General features: G+C 33.7%; 1 protein-coding gene across 1 annotated transcript; it reads left to right on the forward strand.

Moving 5' to 3' along the window:
- The first annotated feature begins 1,843 nt into the window (after positions 1 to 1,843).
- Positions 1,844 to 17,078, forward strand: LOC123723100. The gene is made up of 18 exons (XM_045685651.1): positions 1,844 to 2,020; positions 2,126 to 2,216; positions 7,462 to 7,641; positions 7,898 to 7,994; positions 8,249 to 8,365; positions 9,013 to 9,176; positions 9,841 to 9,950; positions 10,088 to 10,194; positions 10,413 to 10,538; positions 10,637 to 10,731; positions 10,965 to 11,045; positions 11,297 to 11,474; positions 11,796 to 11,912; positions 12,100 to 12,201; positions 12,311 to 12,390; positions 12,493 to 12,532; positions 16,651 to 16,673; positions 17,028 to 17,078. The coding sequence occupies exons 1-16, from the start codon at positions 1,956 to 1,958 to the stop codon at positions 12,520 to 12,522; spliced, it is 1,740 nt and encodes a 579-aa protein (XP_045541607.1). The 5' UTR covers positions 1,844 to 1,955; the 3' UTR covers positions 12,523 to 12,532; positions 16,651 to 16,673; positions 17,028 to 17,078.
- The last annotated feature ends 1,696 nt before the right edge of the window (positions 17,079 to 18,774 follow it).

Here is an 18,774-nt window from a genome sequence, read left to right on the forward strand (position 1 = left end):
AGAAGTTTGAAAGCTGTATTCGGGTCTTTATTTGCTATTACAAGGCAAGTGTCATCTGCGAATTGGTAACATGTGGAAAATTTAATAGAACTACTCATATCATTTACGTATGATGTAAAAAATAGGGGAGCAAGCACAGAGCCTTGAGGTGTGCCTTCCGTTATATCAAATTGTTCGCTAAACGTCTGGTCTATCTTCACAGAAAGTTTCCGATTTTGTAAGTAATTCGTGCACCATCTGAGTAACGGGCCGCGAACTATGCGCGGACGGAGTCGGGCGACAGCTTGTGATTCATAAAAATCACCGAAAGCAATACACATCACCCTTTTTACACACTAAACACTAAGCTATACATTCGTATAGACATAAACGGAACAGCATTATAAAAATATATATGTATCTAGACATAACAAGCCACAAAAAGAGAATATATATTTTGTTCATAAGATTAATTTTGTATTCAGACAGGAGCAAGTCGGAGCGCTCTTCAACATTCGAGTGGGCCAACGCAATGAGCAACTCACTCAGACATTGTAACAAACCACTCGAAAATATTCCAACAGAAAGAAATTTCCATCCGTTTCTTGAATTAGGATTTGTAATTATAATATGATATGATATTAATTATGTGTTTGTAGATTACTAAGTTCATGTATTTTATACGAAAAATATGATAGGATAACCTGTAAACGTTATTATTATCTGTCATATGTTTATGAAATTATTCAGCTTATCAGATGTGAAAATTAAAACAGATAGGTTAAGTTTAAAAAGACAATTTTATGTAAAAACGACTATTTGCTATTTTTTTTCGCCAGGGTAACATACATGAAGTGCGTCATTAATATTATACTTCATAATACGAATAAGTTTTAAATCCCTTCAGTAGAATTTAGAAAAAATCAGTCAAAACTTAGATAACTTATCCTAAATGGAGATGAAAATATTATTTATCGGTATTGGTATGGAGATAAAGAAAATCGCGAAATGTAATTAATATAATGTATTTACCTCAAGATCTCGCCTTATCGCCGGTTCTTTCAAAATCACTTAATGCATAGATTTACCACATTAACACTTAAAAAGAACTCATGGTCAATATTATCAATCACGTTAAAAGAATTAAAAAAACTTACAACTCGTATAGCTTAATGTATAACTAAGTAACTGTTCAAAAACTTTACTTTTAATTTTTAATTATGCATAAAAACAACATGTAGGTAGATGAAATATGTTAGCCGAATTAACTTTCAAAAATGTTCGGATATTACAATAAATTTTGTAGTAGTTTTAGTTAAATATTTAAAAAATTAATTAATTTAGTAATGATAGAAAAAAATGCACAAAAACTCAATTGCGCGCCAAACGCCAAATTATAAATAAAAATGGCAATTTTTTTACTTGTGTATAATCTGTGGAAAGAATTCGTCTTTATGAAATTATAACATTTTTATTTCTCATTTTGTTTTTAAATTTCGAAAATATAACTTATTTCTAATAAAATTCATATGTATAACAATAACGAAATTAAATTGTTAATTAAAAAAAAGTACTGTAACGGCATTTAAAATATTTTTATCTTCAGTATTAAAAGGTTACTTTTATTGTAACAATTTACTTAATTTAAACTTCAAGAAATACAGCTATGCTCTACAATTAAGAAGTTCGTATTCTTACTAAAAGTATAATTTTTTTTCGTACTCCTATACGAGTAGGTTTCAAAATGTAGAGCAAATGTGCATTGACCTAATGTTCAAAAGAGGTCAGTAAACTATTTGTTAAAGAAAGCTATAACTGGCAACTATTAAACGTCATTAAAATTATTTTAAAATACCCAGAAATTCTTTTAGAACAGTCGTCATAGCTACGAAATATTTGAAGGAATTTAGAAAAATTGAAGATTGACACGGACCTAGCGTTTTTTGTCTTGAAAAAATTGAATATTACAAAAATAAATGATGCTTGGTGATGAAGAAATAAAAGAAAGTAGCCTCATGAGACCCGGCGATGAGATTATAAAGTTTGATATTCAATTATTTCCCGAAACAAAAGGCCGACTCGACCATATTGAATTATAATTATATTTTGTTATTCATTTTATTTGAACAACTTTATTTTGTTACAGTATCCACGAAGTTTGTTTAACTGATAAATTTTATAAAAAGGAATTAGGATTTGGCAATGAAGCGCTTTTTACCAGTTCGTCTAAAAACGAAGTAAGTTCAAGATTTTTAACGTTTATAGAATTTTGGAATGTTGTCTTATATTCAAGTGACTTTGTAAAAGTTATCAATGCCTACGATTTTTTTTTTCTATCAAATGTGTTTATCTATTGATTATTTATAACAAAGACAACAATATGCCAATACAAGTATCACCTCAGTGAGACCTACATTTAATAACAAAGTGAATAAAATTATGTACAGTCAGCTTCATAAATATAGTGGCAGTCAAGATATCCAAATATATAGGAACACCTAAAGTGATCAATTATATAAGTACAACCAAAGTTATCAAATTAATTGAAGCATCCACTCTGCTCAAAAACACCGGAGCGTTCACATCGTCATATATATGAGTACATTCAAAGTGCCCATAATTATAGTAACAGACACAGCGTCAATAGTAACGAAGCATCGAAAGTATGCAAAAATATCGGAACATTTGACAAAATTGAACTCTGTTCAGACTGACGCCTGCTCAATATTGCGTCGGGGCACAGTCGCGCAAAAATTGCCGTCGCCCGCATCAGGCGCTTGGGCATTTTTTAATACAAATCGGTCGCGGGTGTGCCACTTGTCCCGAGATCACCGTAACGTTCACATGTATTTTTTCAATTATACTATTTTAAAGTATCCGGTTGTTTAACTTAAGGCACCATTCTATTTACTAAAGATAGAACAAACTCTATCTCTATTTACTTAAGATACACTTTGAAATTTACTACATCTGTTAAATTAATTTGACATTTTATATCAAAACATTTTTTTGCTATTTACTACAAGTTTACGTCCCGCATGACAGATACTAGATAGATAAGCAATATCAAATTTTAATTTGTCACCATATATGCCAGTTTGTCCTTACGGCTTAACTGTTCGCTGTAATACGCAGTTAGGGGGCGTCCATAAATTACGTGAGGTGTTTTTTTTAATTTTCTGCCCCTCCCTCCCCCTCTGGTGAGATGTCGTGAGATTTTATTCAACCCCCTCCCCCATCTCCCAATCTCACGTGAGATTTTTCAAAATGTGAGTTTCTTACGTAAACGCGTTGGATTGTCATTGTAAAAAGAAAAAAACAAATTTGCTTCGTGCTTTTATTTACGACTAGTTATGACTAGTAAACAATGTTGCTGAGAGTTTAATTATAAGTGTAGTAAAAATTTAACAATAGAATACTTAGAATAGTATTAAAAACACATATTAGTATTTAAGAAAATTTTATTAAATACTAATAAAATTTTATTAAATACTAATAAAATTTTATTCACATGGAATATAATTTTATTACTATTAACTAAGTTTTCTTTTCAAGTCCAAATAAACTTTTTTATTACTGTTAAATAAAATTTTCTCTCAGTGTATAAAACAAATATGGTGGTTTGACAGTAAGTAAATGTATAACGTCGAAGTATGAATGAAATTATTTTCTATCGAACGAATTAGTGAATGATCTTTATCGTATTACGATTACGCTTAAGATTAAATCTTATGCATGTACAATCTGGATTAAATGGACCAAAATAGTATAATTTTTTTTTTTGTTTCAATCAGAAAAAAAATTGCGTGATATTTGTCGAGACCCCCCCTCCCTCCAACGTAAGATTAGATGAGATTTGACTCGACCCCCTCCCCCCCTTAAACACCTCACGTAATTTATGGACGCCCCCTTATGGCGATTCGAATCCCAAACTTTGTTAATTTTTTCCTTTTTTTTTAAGGTATTTAATTTTATTATCAAAGCGTTATATAAAATTGAACTTTATCGCAACAATTATTGATTACTATTCGATATCTTTAAAAATTAAGGAACCACAATATTCCTTGTCCCTTTTTTTAACCGAGACGTCATTAGCATGTTTTTTTATTGTTCACGTTTATTATTGTAAGTTTCGTCATTAAATTCCGCGCGGACTAAGTCACAGGCGACATCTAATACGTGTAATAAATCTATGCTTGGAAAATTCTACTGCAACCGGACTGAAGATACCTAACAGTAAGAGAAAAATATTTTGATACAAATTATCAATTAATTTAACAGAAGTTGTATAGATGGCCGAACCTAACCGTTATTAATTTTATTTAAATATTTAATACCCCAAAAATAAAAATTTAAAATTGTTTTTGTTAAGAAAAAAAACATATTCTAAGTACATTACCAGATTTTTCCTTTTCATTAAAAAAATCAAGCTCTATATGTGATCGATAATATTGAAAAATAAAAACCTTGTAAGCCTGGGATTCGAACCATTAAACTTACGTACTGCGGCGAAAATAGTAAAACACTGAAACTAGCACATACTGTGACAGAGTAAAATTTGATATTACTTACTAGCTTTTACCCGCGACTTCGTCCGCGCGGAATAAAAAAAATGCTCACAAGATAAAAAGTTCCTATGTCCGTCTCCTAGTTCTAAGCTACCACCCCCCCATCAATTTTCAGCTAAATCAGTTCGACCGAACTTGAGTTATGAACAGTGTAACTAACACGACTATCTTATATATATATAGATTAGGTATCTGTCATGTATCGTAAATTTATAAATTTTAAGCGTTATAATAATAAGAAGAAAAATGTTGGGTTGTCCGATAAGTTCGTGCCCATTTTTAAGGGAAATTTTAAAGGCCCTTAAGTTTTGGCGTACGTCTTTTAAATTATATTTGTTCGATTTTATAGCAAAAAGTCTTATGTATTTCGGCAAAAATTAAGTCAATTAGTTTTTATAAAACTGATAGAAAAGAACGAATTGTGTCCTACCATTTGTCAAAATATGGCTGAAGTTACCCTTTTCAGTATGTATGTGTTATGTAAACATGTCATATGTTTTCAATAATTGTAATATATTCGGGTCTATTCTAAAATACCTATTGAAAATCGGGACGAACTTATTGGACAGTCAGCTTCATAAATATAGTGGCAGTCAAGATATCCAAATATATAGGAACACCTAAAGTGATCAATTATATAAGTACAACCAAAGTTATCAAATTAATTGAAGCATCCACTCTGCTCAAAACACCGGAGCGTTCACATCGTCATATATATGAGTACATTCAAAGTGCCCATAATTATAGTAACAGACACAGCGTCAATAGTAACGAAGCATCGAAAGTATGCAAAAATATCGTAACATTTGACAAAATTGAACTCTATCTCTATTTACTTAAGATACACTTTGAAATATACTACTTCTGTTAAATTCATTTGACATTTTATTTAGAAACATTTTTTTTGCTATTTACTTCAAGTTTACGTCCCGCATGACAGATAGGTACGAGATAGATAAGCAATATCAAATTTTAATTTGTCACCATATATGCCAGTTTGGCCTTACGGCTTAACTGCTCGCAGTTTTGGCGATTCGAATCCCAAACTTATTTTTACATTTTTAAGGTTTTTAATTTTATTATCAAAGCGTTATATAAAATTGAACTTTATCGCAACAATTATTGGTTACTATTCGACATCTTTAAAAATTAAGGAATCACAATATTCCTTGTCCCTTTTTTTAACCGAGACGTCATTAGCATGTTTTTTTATTGTTCACGTTTATTATTGTAAGTTTCGTCATTAAATTCTGACTGTCACTGGCGACATCGAATACGTGTAATAAATCTATGCTTGGAAAATTCTACTGCAACCGGACTGAAGATACCTAACAGGAAGAGAAAAATATTTTGATACAAATTGTCAATTAATTTAACAGAAGTTGTATAGATGGCCGAACCTAATCGTTATTAATTTTATTTAAATATTTAATACCCCAAAAATAAAAATTTAAAATTGTTTTTGTTAAGTAAAAAACATATTCTAAGTAAATTACTAGATTTTTCCTTTTCATTAAAAATAAATCAAGCTCTATACATATATTGATAATATTGAAAAATAAAAACCTTGTAAGCCTGGGATTCGAACCATTAAACTTACCTACTGCGGCGAAAATAGTAAAACACTGAAACTAGCACATATTGTGATAGAATAAAATTTGATATTACTTACTAGCTTTTACCCGCGACTTCGTCCGCGCGGAATAAAAAAATGCTCACAAGATAAAAAGTTCCTATGTCCGTCAATTTTCAGCTAAATCAGTTCGACCGAACTTGAGTTATAAACAGTGTAACAACACGACTTTCTTTTATATATATAGATAGGTAGATTAGGTATCTGTCATGTATCGTCAATTTATAAATTTTAAACGTTATAATAATAAGAAGAAAAATGTTGGGTTGTCCGATAAGTTCGTGCCCATTTTTAATGGAAATTTTAAAGGCCCTTAAGTTTTGGCATACGTCTTTTAAATTATATTTTTTCGATTTTATAGCAAAACGTCTTATGTATTTCGGCAAAAATTAAGTCAATCAGTTTTTATAAAACTGATAGAAAAGAACGAATCGTGTCCTACCATTTGTCAAAATATGGCTGAAGTTAAGCTTTTCAGTATGTATGTGTTAAGTAAACATGTCATATGTTTTCAATAATTGTAATATATTCGGGTCTATTATAAGATAGCTATTGAAAATCGGAACGAACTTATTGGACAACCTATTATGTTGATACAAAGCGTCAAATGAATTTAACAGATGTAGTATATTTCAAAGTGTATCTTAAGTAAATAGAGATAGAGTTCAATTTTGTCAAATGTTACGATATTTTTGCATACTTTCGATGCTTCGTTACTATTGACGCTATGTCTGTTACTATAATTATGGGCACTTTGAATGTACTCATATATATGACGATGTGAACGCTCCGGTGTTTTTGAGCAGAGTGGATGCTTCAATTAATTTGATAACTTTGGTTGTACTTATATAATTGATCACTTTAGGTGTTCCTATATATTTGGATATCTTGACTGCCACTATATTTATGAAGCTGACTGTACCCTAAAGAAAATATGAGTAATTGTTTCCAACGAATCAAAGTAAAGGCGGTCATATTGACCTCGGCGGGTCATTGCCATAATTATTATTATTTTTCAATTATTTTATTTTAATTTTTTTATCGAAGTTAATAACTGCTTTTACCACTAAGGCAGAATTAAAACTTAGCGTTGGATTACGCTTCTAACACACAGATAAGCGAAGCAAATATGGTCTGAGCGCTGATTTTGCTCTATATTCGCGTCACTGCGCGAACTATGATTCTGTAGTGTTGATTTACGCTATTATGTATTAATTTTATTAACTTATCAATTTGTCGTATAATTTACTATTAGTTTGCTTATTACTACTTTGTATACAGTTGGAGGTTCCCCGTTTCCTCCGCGATGGCTTTTATCCCGAGAGTTCAGAGCAGCAGGCCAGGTTCGCGTGGACCGAGGAGGATGGGAACATCGCGGCTCTTGTCTCCGAGCTGGGATTCGGGACAACAGGACAGACTACATTCGGCAAAGACTTGGATGTCCACTTGAAGTCTGACATGGTAACTACGTTCGGGAAATGCCGCATGGATAGAGCAGCCGTGTGGCATACCTTTTACAAATTTGACTACCACAAATTATTTTTTTACACATGCATACGTTTACGCAGATTATGTTTACCTGATAAATATCGAATATAACTGCTATAATTACAGTCACATTGTATAAGCAACATGTTACAGGAAAAAAAGATCTACGAAGTAACGTCGTCTGAGTTTATTTCTACACAACTTAATTGATTGTTTTTCTTATTCTCAGAAGAAAAATAATACGAACTCTGTGTTCGAGACGTCATTGAGTAAGAAAGTGCACGCGGAATCTTCCATAGTTTCGTCTGCATCTACGTCGAATACAGGTAATTATTTCATCAACGTGATTGTCTTCTTCCGCTACCATAATTCCTACAGTACGCCTCCGCTTTTTACATCCAACCTTTGTTACTAAAAATTCTCGAAGATCGAACGTCTATGATTCAAAGAAGCTGATGACTATGATTATCATGAGCCACTAAATGATAGTTTAACTACTAAATATATGTTTTAAGGAGGTTTTGTCAGATTTTATTTCGAAGACTAGTGAGATATTATGCAATTTTTATGTTGTATGTAGGCAAATACAATCAGACCGCGTGTAAGATTGACAAGGCGGACCCGAGATCGCGATATCATTACGTGAAGTATGTGAAGAGACACGGACGGACTGTCAAGCTGTGGGAATGTGGAATATGTAAGTTGTAAAAAAAAATGTTAAGGAATATTAACAAAACTTGTTATTCCTTACCTTATTGTAACAAAAATCATTTATAGTAAACAAAATGTATGTTAGTTTTGTTTTATGTAATTACTTGCAGTTGCCCGCGACTTCGTCCGCGCGAAATTAAAAAAGAATTCATTAATAAATATAGCTTATTTCACCCGTGAATAGTGTAGTTTCCCAACAGTGAAAGAATTTTTCCTGAGGAAATTCTTTTTGAGGAGCCTATTCAATGCAAACAATTTTTAAAAAATAATATTTCCTCTTTACAACATTAGTATAAAGTGTAAGATTTTTCATATTTCTAAATAATTAGATAACAATTTATTGTACAAAATACAGAATACAATAAGCTGTTGTGTGGCAATCTGTGGTTAGCTTGTTTTATCACTTGTATATGTGTATATACTAAATCTTAGAGTTAACTTCATGATATGGCTAATTCTACAATGGGACCACAAAATATCTGTGATATTATACTTAATTTGAATCCCACGCTTTATTTGCCACATTCAAAACTATCGCCTTATAGATTTTATCTCGTTACTTCGATTTTTATATCCGACATTTGCAGTACAGCACTCACGATCTCATTTAGTCGTCGTTATCTTGGTATCCAGGCAGCCGCGACTTTCAGCACCAGTACATGTTGATGCGTCATTTGCCAACACATACAGACGAGCGCAATTTTCATTGTGAAGCGTGCGGTAAGAGCTTCAGGCAACTCTCAACTCTCAGCCAGCACCGCGCCATACATTCTGCTGAGAGACCGTACGCATGCGAGGTGACTGATACAAAAATGCGTATACATATGTACTTCTAAATTAGGACTTCTTAATTATTAAAAGAATAGGAGTGCTGTAGAGTAGTTTACGAATACAAATTCGTTGCAGTAGTACTTAAGACTTAAGACAAAAAGCGAAAACTTAAGAGTTTATTTCTGTCACACAATTCACGCCTCTACCATTTTGCTACTATTGATATAATTTATTACTGAAAGTATCGAGAATTTTACAAAGTGTGTAATTAATTAGTGCTGGCAATGTATGTACTAAACTATCTTTCATTGTCGGCTTTATTGAACCAGGTTTGCAACAAAACGTTCAACCGCGTGTCGACCCTCATCTCCCACCGCAAAACCCATTCCGACGAGAAGCCCTACAAGTGTCACATCTGTCCCAAAGGATTCCGTCAGAAAGGTTCCCTTCCTAAATCCTTACTTCCTTTACCTTCGATACACTCTTTTTACCTTATAAAAGTATTTTGTACAATATCTTCCAAAATCACAACCACATTTGATGTGGCGTTTAAAGCGACATCCTTAAATTCTTAAAACGTTTGCGCGCTTAACTCAAATCATCGAAATATCCCTTTTATTTCAAACAGTAAGCCTTAAAGTCCAATTTTTTTTATTATTTTGTTTTTATAAAAACTATTGTGATATTTAGGAAACCTCCGCAACCATATTTTCACGCACACGAACGAGAGACCGTACAGATGTAATATTTGCTTCAAGGGATTCAACCAGCAATCAAATCTCGTATGTCATAAGAATAAGGTAATCATTTCTTTCTATTAAATTTATGTTAAGAAATATATAGTAAGCTTATGTTTAAATATACATTTTTGTGGTTGTGTTAAGTCTTGCATATGATGTTTTAATGACTATGTTTCTAGTATTTTTATTATACCCAGGTGCATCCAGATGATACAAGTAGCACAACATCCAACCCCGACTTGCGTACTGTCTCGCGTCCTCCGAGAACTGCTTCCGTTGCTGAAACACAACCAGACTCTACTAGGTCAGTTTACCTAAACTAAGCTTGTTCAAAATCTTAGTAACTTTTAGTAATTCTAATTTTGTCATGTCCAAACAGTTCTTGTCTTAAAATTCTTATGTTAGTTAGATTTCTATTTTTTTATTTTACAGTTTACTCAACTGATGGAATCCACTTAATAGTTAAAGAAATAAAGATAAGACCCAAAAATTTGTATTCAATAACATTACAAAATATTTCAGACAATCAAATGATCATTGCGAGGTTACCTCAACAGTTGGTCCCTTCTTACCGGCAGTGGAAACTCCGTCTTCTTCAACATGGAATCCTAAAGACCACTTCTGGTCCGTGCCCAAGTATTTTCCGGAGCCAATAGACGCGTGGTGCTACACCAACCCTATGAATTGGAACGGAGGAGGTGTTATTGTGGATCAGATAAAGACTTACCATATGGGAGTCGCTTTAGCTACGAGACAGACGCCTTTTGCACTCCTCAAACCAGATAAAGGTGCTCCCGTGCTCGTCAAAGTTGTTGATACCAAGCTACCTGGTGGAAAACAGGTTCGTAAATACACCAATTTTAATAAAATCCAACCTTTTAACGTTTATTACAAACATCTGCAACTAATAATTGCCCAAACTTCCATTACCAATTCTAATGAGCATTATTTTTTAATCACGCAGATAATGGCCCTTTTACCCCTATTTTGGTCCTTATAATCCAAGTTTGTTGACAACACAAATAGAATGGTCGTCCTGATCCCATCTTTTGTATAGCAAATAATTATGTTTAGATGTTAGTGCCGGCGACTGCTGCTGACTTGAGAGACGGCGGCAAGATTATTGTGAAGAGTGAAGACACTTGCAGTACTCAGGTGATGATAGAAGTATTTAAGCTAATTGTAAAGACGCCGTTAGATAAAGACTGCCAGCACGTCTAAAAACAAAAGATCTACTTTTCGGAAACGAAAAAAAAATTCATGGAACAACTAATAAAATGTTATCATCAGTCATTAAAACTTTAGCATTGGAGAGATACGCTTTGGGATTTACAATTGTCTAGTGTCCATGGCCTGAGTGCGTTCATATGACTCTTTGCTTCTTCTGACTTGGACTTTGTGACTAGGAGGTGGAGGTGGAGGTGCAGGTGGGGGATGAGGGGGGCGCGGGGGGCGCGGGGGGCGCGGTGCAGATCCGTGTGCCGGTGGTGGCGACGGTGGTGCCGCGCCTGCAGCCCGGGGGTCGCCTGCAGCTATGTGTCGAGGAGCCGCACCACGCCTATCACACCGCGCTCTCCACACACGGTTAATATATTTGCACAGAATTTGAATCAATGGATCTTTTTTCCTGGTATTGGTACTTGCAATAGACGTAAGAGTTAAATTTTACGTTACTCTTGTCGGATTTATTAAGGTTAACTAGGTCCTGATATGCGTTTAATGTTTTATGAATCGATCCGTCGCATTTTTATAGAAGAAGCAGTCAATTTAGTAAAATATTATAATTCACAAAATGTAGTTACTACCCTCACTTTAGTGTTTATTATAAACTTTAAAGCAGAACAAAGATTTAAGAGAAATGGTCAAATTGAAAACTCTCAGCAGACTAAACACTTTTGTTCCCAGCTGGTGAAATCAACGTTGGTCCGTGCAGTAATCACAGAACAACTCGACCTGAGAGTCCTAAAGTCCAGCGCGCTCACGACACTTCTGACAGATTTGACGATCCGATGATTCGATCAGGTAACACTTCATTAAAATTCATGATTCTAGATGAATACATCGGATTCAATGTTCACGAACCTAAATTTGTGTTGGTAACTCTCCTTGTTTAGTTGTTTTTTGTACCCCGATTAGCAGCTTTCTAACTTGCAGTGCACAGGTTAATATGTTTCTACAAATATTATCAATATGTTATGTGTGACGTCAGGTCGCTGCATCTCGTCGTGCGCTCTGCCGCCGCCCGCACCATCTCCACCACTCGATCTTATCTCCATGGACCTCTTCGAGCCCATCGAATGCTTGCCAATGGGTTGGTTAATGATTAATAACTGTTTTTAAAAATTTAAATGTGTGTAAATTTAAACTAATTACTTAATTGATCTACTACTAGAAAACTAAAATCCATCTCTCGTGTTCAGGACCACAGATCACTGCCGTGGATAACGTGCACCAGCCGCCTGGTTCCGATGACTTCGACATATTCATAGGCAGCTTTGAGGTTAGTCCTTTTTTATTTATTATGTTTTTGACCCTTATAACATTTATATTTTTAAAATTTACTAGCTTTATACGTACATACGTAACGGAGTGTATCTTTCAGGAAAGCATCCCGCTCTTTGATTCCGATTGAAGCAAACATGCCAAGCATTATTTATACATTGAACGCATGCCTTAGAAGTATTCGTTTTTTTTCACTTAGATTTAAGTAAAACTTTATTTGTTAATATACAAGAAATTTCATACTTTGTTTAATTGAATCGTTAAAAAAATATTTTCAAATATTGATGAATACTAGCTAGTATTCATCGATATTTGAAAATATTCAATACCAACCATATTAGGATTAAAATACGCAAGGGTTTATAGAAATATAACTATTAATAAAATAAAATAAAATAAAATAGCCTTTTATTCAGTTCTGCTTACAAGTTACAATAAAAATAACTAATATAATATGCTAGTGTAAAGGTTAACAGATTGAAAGTTAGAAGTTAAATAAAGTTAAAGTTACACGTTAGATGTTACTCTTCTAGTATATGCTTTTTGCTTATTTTCTGCAGATCTGTTTGCCAATCGGCAAAGGCCTCCTCCAACCTTTTCCACTCATACCTTTCTCGTGCTACTCTACTCCAGGTCACTCCTGCTACACTCTTAACGTCGTCCCATCTTTTCAGCGGTCTGCCTCTTTTCCTTTTTCCGTCTCTGGGGTACCACTGAGTCAGAGTTTTGCTCCATTTGTCTGGTCCTCTTATTGTGTGTCCCGCCCATCGCCATTTGAGCCTTCTGATTTTGGATGCTATGTCTGTGACTTTTGTCTTGCTTCTGATGGTACGGTTGTTGACTCTGTCTGACTTTTTTATTAGCAACATACTTCTTTCCATTGCGTGCTGACATGTAGCTAATCTATTAGTTATGTTTTGAGTTAGAGCCCATGTTTGGCAGCCGAACATGAGGACAGGTAGAATGCAGGTGTTGTATAGTTTGCTTTTAATATTTATATGTAACTTCTTATCTATCATGATCTCTCTCATGCCCCAATATCTACTCCAACCGTTGCTTATTCTTCGCTCGACTTCTTTACGTGTAGAATCGTTTGGTGTCATTAGCTGACCTAGGTAAATGTATTCATCTGTATATACAATTTCACTATTTTCTATGTTAATTGTGTTTTTCCTTCCATTGGTCATTACTCTAGTCTTTTCCGGATTTAGTTTCAGGCCTACTTTCTCACTTTCAGTTGCTAGCTCTCTTATCATTTTTTCAATGTCTTCTGATGTTTCAGCAAACAAAACTATGTCATCTGCAAACCGTAGGTGCGTTAGAGGAACACCGTTCACATTTATTCCAAGATTTCTCCACTTGAGGCATCTAAACACCGATTCTAGCACAGCTGAGAACAATTTTGGAGATAAGGGGTCCCCTTGTCGGACTCCTTTTTCCACTCGGAATTGTTTTCCTTTCTTTTCTAATTGAATCCTAGCGGTACTGTGACTGTATATATTTTTAATTAAGCGGATATATTTGTGTTCAATTCCTTGGTCTCTTAACGCCTCCCAAATCTTTTCGTGAAGTAAAGAGTCGAATGCCTTACTGTAGTCAATAAATGCGATGTAGTATGTGCGTTGGTATTCGTTGTATTTTTCTAACACTTGCCGTACTGAATGGATATGATCGATCACCGAGTAATCTTTGCGAAAACCTGCCTGTTCAATGGGTTGATGTTCATCTAATGTTCGCTCTATGCGTTTTAATATTATCTTAGCAAATAATTTATATATGTTGGACATGAGACTGATGGGGCGGTAGTTTCCAATTTCATGTTTATCTCCTTTCTTGTATATAAGAATAATATTAGATTCTGTCCATTGCTGTGGTATAATCTCGGTGCGTATGATGTCATTGAACATTTCTGTTAAAATAGGTGTTATTACTTCTTTGGCTAGTTTCAGTATTTCGTTACTTATACCATCGGGTCCTGGTGCTTTGTCTTTCTTTTGTGTGTCTATAGCTTCCTCAACTTCGGCATGAACGATGCAAGGGATATTTGAATTGTCCATCAAAATCACTTTGCTTTCCATAGATTGGCATTCATATAGTTTTTTGTAATAGTTTGTGGCAATTTCTAATATTTCTCTTCTATTATGATTCCAATTTCCTTTAATGCTTTTCATTTTCAGCACCCAGTCCTTCGAGTTTGTCAATTCTCTATATGCTTTTTTGGCACCACCTGTTTTGACAATGTAGTTTTCTATGATTTCCATTCTGCTCTGTTTCCTATCTCTTCTTATACTTTCTTTGATTTTTTTACTGATCTCTGCAAGCTGTTTTCTTCTATCTTTTATATGTTTTTTACTTATCAGGTGTTTTCTTTGTTCTAATAATTTTATAGTATTAGTTGATAGCCATTTTCTCGGTTCGCTTCCATTATTTATTTTACTAAGTTGAATTTGAGTTTTAAAAATGTTTTCTATCCAATTGTACTTTTCTTGCGTTCTCAGACTCGTTGCTATATTTTGAAATTCTTTAAACTTGTCTTTTAGAATGGTAACTAGTTGTTCTCCTTGATGCTTTCCGATCTTTATGGCTGCTATTTCTTGCTTGCTTGCCAAGCAACTATAACTATTATATTCTTTATATCATGAACCCTAGTTTATGATACGTGGACATGGAAAAGGCAATTTCCTGTCGTTTGTAATCAAATCAGAAATTGAAAATATTCATTAAATTTTAGCGCATTCTAAATTTTATCAGACACTTTTACAAAGACGATGCTGATAAGTTTTTTTTTATTATGTATGAATTAAATGAACAAAATTGTATACAAATGTTTAAAGTTAGAAATATTTTAAAAAGTAAAATATTTAAACTGCATTTAATTAAAATAGCGACGAGCATCATCTTACAACAATTTTCTTTCAAAACTAAGTTCGGATTTGCCAGTCATCTCCGATCGCACTCTCGGAGATAGCAAGGTTCGCCATTGACGGATTACGTCACGGAGGACATCACAACAATTTTAAATAATTTAATTAGTTATAAAATATGAAAAAATGTGTTTATAACCTATATTCATACTTACAAGTTTATTTGTTCGGCAATTAAATTCTTGATAACTAACTGAATAATAAGAATCACAAATACTATTAATTATATTTTCAACCAGTATGTTAAGTCAAAAATATTACGTTTATGATGTAATAATTGAATAAAAACACTTAGCAATGCCGAACGAATTACGATGCAATTCACGCTTGTCACAGCGTTAGCAACTTGAAGTGGACTGACTATCGTACCAGGGGCGTAAAATTATCGTACATGGATCGAAATTATCGTACAATCACTCCGAGTGTATGATCAAAATTTTGCTGCTCTAGAAAATTACTTCTTTCTTCACTTAATTTGAATAATTCCGTTTGTCAGAGCGAATACGGACATATAATCGTAATAATATAACGAAATAACTGCCAACTTTTCTACACAAAATATACGATACATATGAAGTGTGAACATAATCGAAATATCGAATTATCGAACTTATATTCTCTTGTTCGCATTGGTAGATGCTATACTAACCAATAAGAAAGCGTGTACAGCAGGCGCTGGATAAAGTTACAGTATTGGCAGTGGTGAAACTTAGTAGAGCGGATCGTAAGGACCAATAGGAATAAAGAACTTGTATTTCCCGGTATTTTCTCAAGATTTTATTGGACAAAATAAAATCATGCTACTGCGGTTTAGACTATCAACGCATGAGTGAAATAATATAAATTCTCAAATTTTGCATCATGATAGAAATTATCGTACAATCTGCGTACGATAATAATATGCTATCGTACATCGTATGTAGGCACAAAATTATTGTATGTGTACGATAATTATCGTACGGTTCCGAACGCTGGCTTGTCAACAATCACTCTTTAATGGATGAGTGAGAGGTCCGTATAGAACAAAATGGCCGCTGTTGGTTTTTAAAAGTTTTATTAACAAAAAAATATGATCTCGAAAAGTCATCATTTAGTTATCATTGAGATTGCTTTAAAATGACATCGGCAAAAAGTTATCGACAACATTTTGCTGAGCTCTAAAAGTCAACATGTTTCAGACAGCATTATGTCATCTTTCTGACTTTTATGCCGAACGGGTACTCTATTAAGAAGGTACACAGCTGTAAATAGAGCTTCACCCCAAAGAAATTTAGGCATCTTAGAATCAAACATAAGAGCTCGTGTTTTCTCCATTAGAGTTCTATTTAGTCTTTCTGCTTTACCATTTAATTGAGGAGTACAGTCAGCTTCATAAATATAGTGGCAGTCAAGATATCCAAATATATAGGAACACCTAAAGTGATCAATTATATAAGTACAACCAAAGTTATCAAATTAATTGAAGCATCCACTCCGCTCAAAAACACCGGAGCGTTCACATCGTCATATATATGAGTACTATAATATAGTCTATAATTATGGGCACTTTGAATGTACTCATATATATGACGATGTGAACGCTCCGGTGTTTTTGAGCAGAGTGGATGCTTCAATTAATTTGATAACTTTGGTTGTACTTATATAATTGATCACTTTAGGTGTTCCTATATATTTGGATATCTTGACTGCCACTATATTTATGAAGCTGATTGTATATGGCACAGTGTAATCCAGCATTATACCCCTATCCTTGACACCACTTAATTAGTTGGCTACTGCAGTACTCACCTCCATTATCACACCGTAGTTTTTCAACTTTTTGATTAAAATGTCTTTCAGCCCAACGAATAAAGTGTAATATGCAACCTATTGTATCTGATTTATTCCGTAAAAGATAGACCCTTGCGTAGTGAGTAAAATCATCGAGAAACGTAACGAAATATCTCCTACCATCCCATGTCTGACAATCAATTGGACCACAAATATCAGTATGAATAATTTCTAGTGGTCTATTAGCTAAATGCCGTACAGTTTTGAAAGGAAGCCTACATAATTTAGCTTGATGACAAACTTCGCAGGACTATGATACGAAATCGGAACTAGACAGGTTTAAACTTTCTTTGCTGTTTCTCTAACATTGCTCAAATGAGCTAATAATCGTCTGTGCCAAATACTTTCACTTTCCACCATCAACGCCGAGAGAGTTGGAAAAATTGCATTTAGTTTCGTAATATAAAGGCCGTTATTGTTCCTATGCGCCACTAGTATTCTTTTCTCTTCTTTCTTTACTACTGCAAAATTTTTATAGAAAATTATTTTAAAATCTCTATCTGTTAAGCTGCTAACTGAAATAATATTTTTAGCAATCTTAGGTACATGTAACACTCCTTCTAAAGTACAGGTGTCAGTAATACAACTACCAATTGCTTCTGCATTAATCGTCATATTATCAGCGCAAGCTATAGCGGTGTATTTAAAGATTTCAAATTGTATAAAAGTGAACTGTCTTTGAACATATGTGATGTAGCACCAGAATCTAAAACAGCAACTATACTCACATTATTTGGTTTATGATTATAACTGTTTCTATTATTTCTTTTAAAACATCTATCCGCAGTATGACCAGGTCTCTTACAGAAAGAGCAAAAAAAACTTTTATTCTTAGAGCAATTACAAGCGCAGTTATATTGCTGTGCGAAATTATTTTTGGGACAGAACTTGGCAATGTGCTCCTTAGACTTACAAATAAAGCACTCCCTCTCATTTGCTTTGAATACAGTAGTAGCTGTATTTGCTTTTTCCAACCTCTCTTCTTTATAAAGCCTAGAGACAAGGTTCTCCATAGTTTTATTATCAGATGGAGTTGCGTCCCACGCTAATCTAAACGCTTTGTATTCAGCTGGTAATATTGAAATAATTTTCGTTGTTATTTCTACATTCGATAATTTGTGATTTAATGAGTTCAGTTTATTTACTAAAAGCTCAATACGCCCGATAGCCGTCAATATATCCTCCGAATTAAATGTAAAAGTGTAAAACTCATTAAGAAGTTCACTGATCTGCAGGTCTCTGTTTGCTAGAAAAATCTTATCCAGTTTCTCCAACATAGAAAATGTCGTATCTTATAATTAAAATCACATAATTCTCTAGGTCTGGATCTATTGAGCTTAGAATTAACGACTTACCCCATGCCTCCATTTTATTTATCGATAATAATTCCTCACTTGTTGTCGTGGTCGCAATCTCCTCATTTTTTTTTTAAATATTTCCAAAACCCGCAGCAATTATTTTCAAAGTAATTTTTTGTTTCCAACTATGGTAGTCAGAGTCTTTTGATAATAATGGTTTGATGGGCTTGTCCATCTTTGAAAAAAATTTCCTTTTAATTGTCACTCCTGCTCAAAAAACTGGAAAAAAACTCCAAAAAATATAAATATCTGGGCCCATAACCTCTTGAA

This window comes from Papilio machaon, chromosome W (assembly GCF_912999745.1).
Source record: "Papilio machaon chromosome W, ilPapMach1.1, whole genome shotgun sequence".
Taxonomy (NCBI): domain Eukaryota; kingdom Metazoa; phylum Arthropoda; class Insecta; order Lepidoptera; family Papilionidae; genus Papilio; species Papilio machaon.